Raw genomic sequence first — 3,359 nt, 5'->3', positions numbered from 1 at the left:
GGCAGGAGCCCCAGAAGCAGCTGTGGGTGGGAGGGACAAACCCAACCTGGATGGCGGGCGAAGAAACCTCAGGGCATCCCCTGCGAGGGCAGCGGTGGGGCGGCTGCATGGGCATCAGGGCTGCTGCAAACGGCCCCTTCCCAGTGCTCCCAGTCCCTCCATCTGCCGGCACCCCAGTTCGGGTGAGTGTTTTCACGCAGTGGGGATGGGGGGCTGCACAATGCCACGTCCCAGCGAGCTTTGCAGCTTGCTCTGAGTGGGGGAACCCCTGGTTTTGGAGGTTTAGGCTGTAGGGAGAGGCTCTTATCTCCTTCCCCATCGCCCCTGATGTGGCAGGGGTGGCTTCGGCTCGCAGCCATCCCCGTATCCCGCGGCCCTGGCCCTCTCTGCTCGGCAACACAGGGTTTGGGTGCTCGCCTGCTTGGGCTCTGCGCCAGGCACTGCCTTCCTTGCCAGCTTACTTGCTGGGGTTTAGTTTGGGATTTCCTTTTAACACCCCCCTCTTATCTCCTTCCCCATCGCCCCTGATGTGGCAGGGGTGGCTTCGGCTCGCAGCCATCCCCGTATCCCGCGGCCCTGGCCCTCTCTGCTCGGCAACACAGGGTTTGGGTGCTCGCCTGCTTGGGCTCTGTGCCAGGCACTGCCTTCCTTGCCAGCTCACTTGCTGGGGTTTAGTTTGGGATTTCCTTTTAACCCCCCCCCCCCCCCCCCGCTTTTTTTCCTGTTTAACCCCACCACTCTCACGGCTGCGCTCCCCCCTCTGCCCTTGCAACGCTGCTGCCAGCGCCGGGCCACGAGCGTCCGGCTCCTGCACGGTCCCTTCCCGGCACGAGGCCGCCTCCTGCGTCACCTGTGCTGTGCCTGGGGTGAAAAAGCACGACCTGAGGACGGGGATGGTCCAGGGGAAGACCCAGAGAGGCAGAAATCCCAAAGGCCTCTCCCCCGGGGGTTGGATGGGGGGCCCGGCTGCACCCTGGAGCCCTGGGAGGCTGAGGCGGGTGCGGGGGCGAGCGCTGCCGGGCAGGAAGGGACAGGGACAGCGCGCACGAGGGCGAGCACGAGGGCGTGCGTGCACAAGCAGGTTTATTTGGCACAGCAGGGGGCTCTTCCCAGCCCCCCCCGTTAGCAGACTCGCTTAAAACCACCGCGCAACAGAGCCCGGCTCACGGCATCGTTCATTTGGGCAGGAGATGGTTGCTGCACAACAGCGTCAGCACCGGCTCCCCGCGCGTTCCCCCCGCTGAGGGCCTGATCCTGGCCTGTCCCCGAGCGTCCCTGCGAGCCACCACCCAGCTCGCGGCCCCCGGCTCAGAGCAGGGTGGCTTCTTTCTGGCAGATCCAATGCAATCCCGAGCTGCAGCTCTCAGAGGCGATCCTGTCCCCCCTGATCGCCCCGCAGATTTTGCCTTCATCCCGGGGGTTGGATCCCAGCTGGAACCTGCGGGGGCAGGAGGGAGCCCGCGTCACGGCACGAGGGTCCCTCGGGTGACGGTGGAGGTGCCCACCCCGACACCCAGCCCTCCCCAACGCGCTCACCGGCTCCGGTCCAGGCGGGAGCCGTTCACCCAGGTCCAGTCCTGCCCAGGAGAGGGGAGGAAGAGGCCGATCCAGAAGTAGCTCCTGGGTTTCTGCACAATTCCCTTTACAAAAGCCTGTGTCGGGAGAGAGCGCAGGTGGGATGCCAGCGTGCCACCCCAAAACAGGCTCCAGCCTGTCCCCGCGCTGTCCCCATCCCAGGACCCAGCCCCACCGGTGTCCCCCACACCCAGAGGCTTGGGCACAGGGGTGGGTGCTGACCCCAGATTTCTGGGCAAGCCCTCAGCCCTCCCCCCCAGGTGCCATCAGCCCCTCGGAACCAGCCCCGGCACCGAGCCCACGTCCCCGATGCCATCGGTCCCTTTACCAGCTCGTCCTGGTCCCCCAGCGTCAGCAGCTCGGCGCTCCGATTCTCACAGTCCTCCCGGCTCTTGCTCCAAGAGTTGGTCCTGTCGGTGACCCAATAGCACTTGGTCCCACGCGGCGTCCAGCCCATGGGGCAGAGCTTGCACCCCTCACCCTCTGAAAGACAGCAGTGCCACCATCAGCCCCCAGGAAGCCACCTTGTCCCCTGCACACCCAAAGAAGGACAAGTGGTTAGGTCCTGTTTGCTCCCCAGGAACACGGGGATGCCCTGAGCTTCTCTTGGTTCTCCAATTTAGGGCTGCTTCAGGTTTTTGGGAAAGCTGATGGCACAGAGATGCGTCCATCAGCCCCCAGGAAGCCACCTTGTCCCCTGCGCACCCAAAGAAGGACGAGTGTTTAAGTCCTGTTTGCTCCCCGGCAACACGGGGATGCCCCGAGCCTTGGGTCTCCAATTTAGGGCAGCTCCAGGTTTTTGGGAAAGCTGATGGCGCAGAGATGCGTCGTGGCCGGGGCAGGTACCTCGCAGCTCCGACACGCAGAGACTTTTCCTCAGCTCTGAGCCGATGTTCTCCACGGTGCTGGTGCCATCTCCTATGGTCCCGCTCCCGTTTCTGCAGCTTCCTGGGTTCTGCGGCTGCCGGTGGAGAACTGCAAGGGAAGGATGGAGCAGGGCAGAGGGACCGGCTCCCCCAGGGACGATGCCCGCCGAGATCGCCCTGCCCGTGGCCCCAGCAGGCTGCAGGGAAGCGTCTGGGACTGATCCTGACACCAAGCGGGTGCTGGGAGCCCCCCAGCCCTCCCCACATCCTCCCTCTTAGCTCAGCTCACCTTGAGCCGTGACCTGGGCATCTCCTGGAGAAGGGGTTTAGAAAGCGAGGGGGGCTGCTCTGAACCTCGGGCCCCAACGGGAGGGCCCTCCTCACCCTCTCTGAATCATTCCAACTCCAGCGTGACTTCATTTTCCCTTTGCGTTCTTCTTCCAGGTGGCGAGAGAGCGAACCCTCATCACTTCGTTAACTACATCGCTCTTCTGATTAATGTCATTAAAACATTCTGTCAATCAACCGATGACTGAGGGCTATGAAAATCTCCCTCAAACCCCGCGATTTTCCACAACTAAACCCTAAACTGCCATGACAACAAATTGCAAAATTCGCATTTTCGTTGCAAGGGTGAGGGGCTCCTCACCACCTTCCCACTCTCCCTTCCAGCACAGCATGCCTGCAGTGCACATGAACAGCTCCCAGCAGATTTATTTTGGGCTCTCTCCGGTACTGGGCCCACACAAGTTCAAACCATCAGCCCCAGATCGCTGCCGGCCCCAGGTCCAGCCCGCAAGAGGGACAGCGGATCCCTACGAGGCCACCGGCTTGGGGCTTGCACCCAAGTTTGCCCCCACATCCCCAGAGCACCCCCTGCGTTTTGCAGCTCCTGGCCCTGCAAAGGGCACAGCGCTC

The 3,359-nt window shown here is 63.3% G+C and overlaps 1 protein-coding gene across 1 annotated transcript; it reads right to left on the bottom strand.

Annotated features, from left to right (window-relative positions):
• Positions 1-1,275: 1,275 nt before the first annotated feature.
• Positions 1,276-2,752, bottom strand: LOC104126850 (killer cell lectin-like receptor subfamily B member 1B allele C). Its single transcript, XM_035894925.1, has 4 exons — positions 2,422-2,752; positions 1,904-2,058; positions 1,537-1,652; positions 1,276-1,438 (listed from the first exon to the last, which is right to left on the bottom strand). Exons 2-4 carry the CDS (start codon positions 2,030-2,032, stop codon positions 1,309-1,311), a joined length of 375 nt encoding a protein of 124 aa, XP_035750818.1. The 5' UTR covers positions 2,033-2,058; positions 2,422-2,752; the 3' UTR covers positions 1,276-1,308.
• Between the last annotated feature and the right edge of the window lie 607 nt (positions 2,753-3,359).

This window comes from Egretta garzetta, unplaced genomic scaffold, assembly GCF_000687185.1.
Source record: "Egretta garzetta isolate BGI_Z169 unplaced genomic scaffold, ASM68718v1 scaffold755, whole genome shotgun sequence".
NCBI classification, from domain to species: domain Eukaryota; kingdom Metazoa; phylum Chordata; class Aves; order Pelecaniformes; family Ardeidae; genus Egretta; species Egretta garzetta.
Note: the sequence above shows the minus strand (reverse complement) of the source record. Positions and strands in the feature narration are given on the sequence as shown.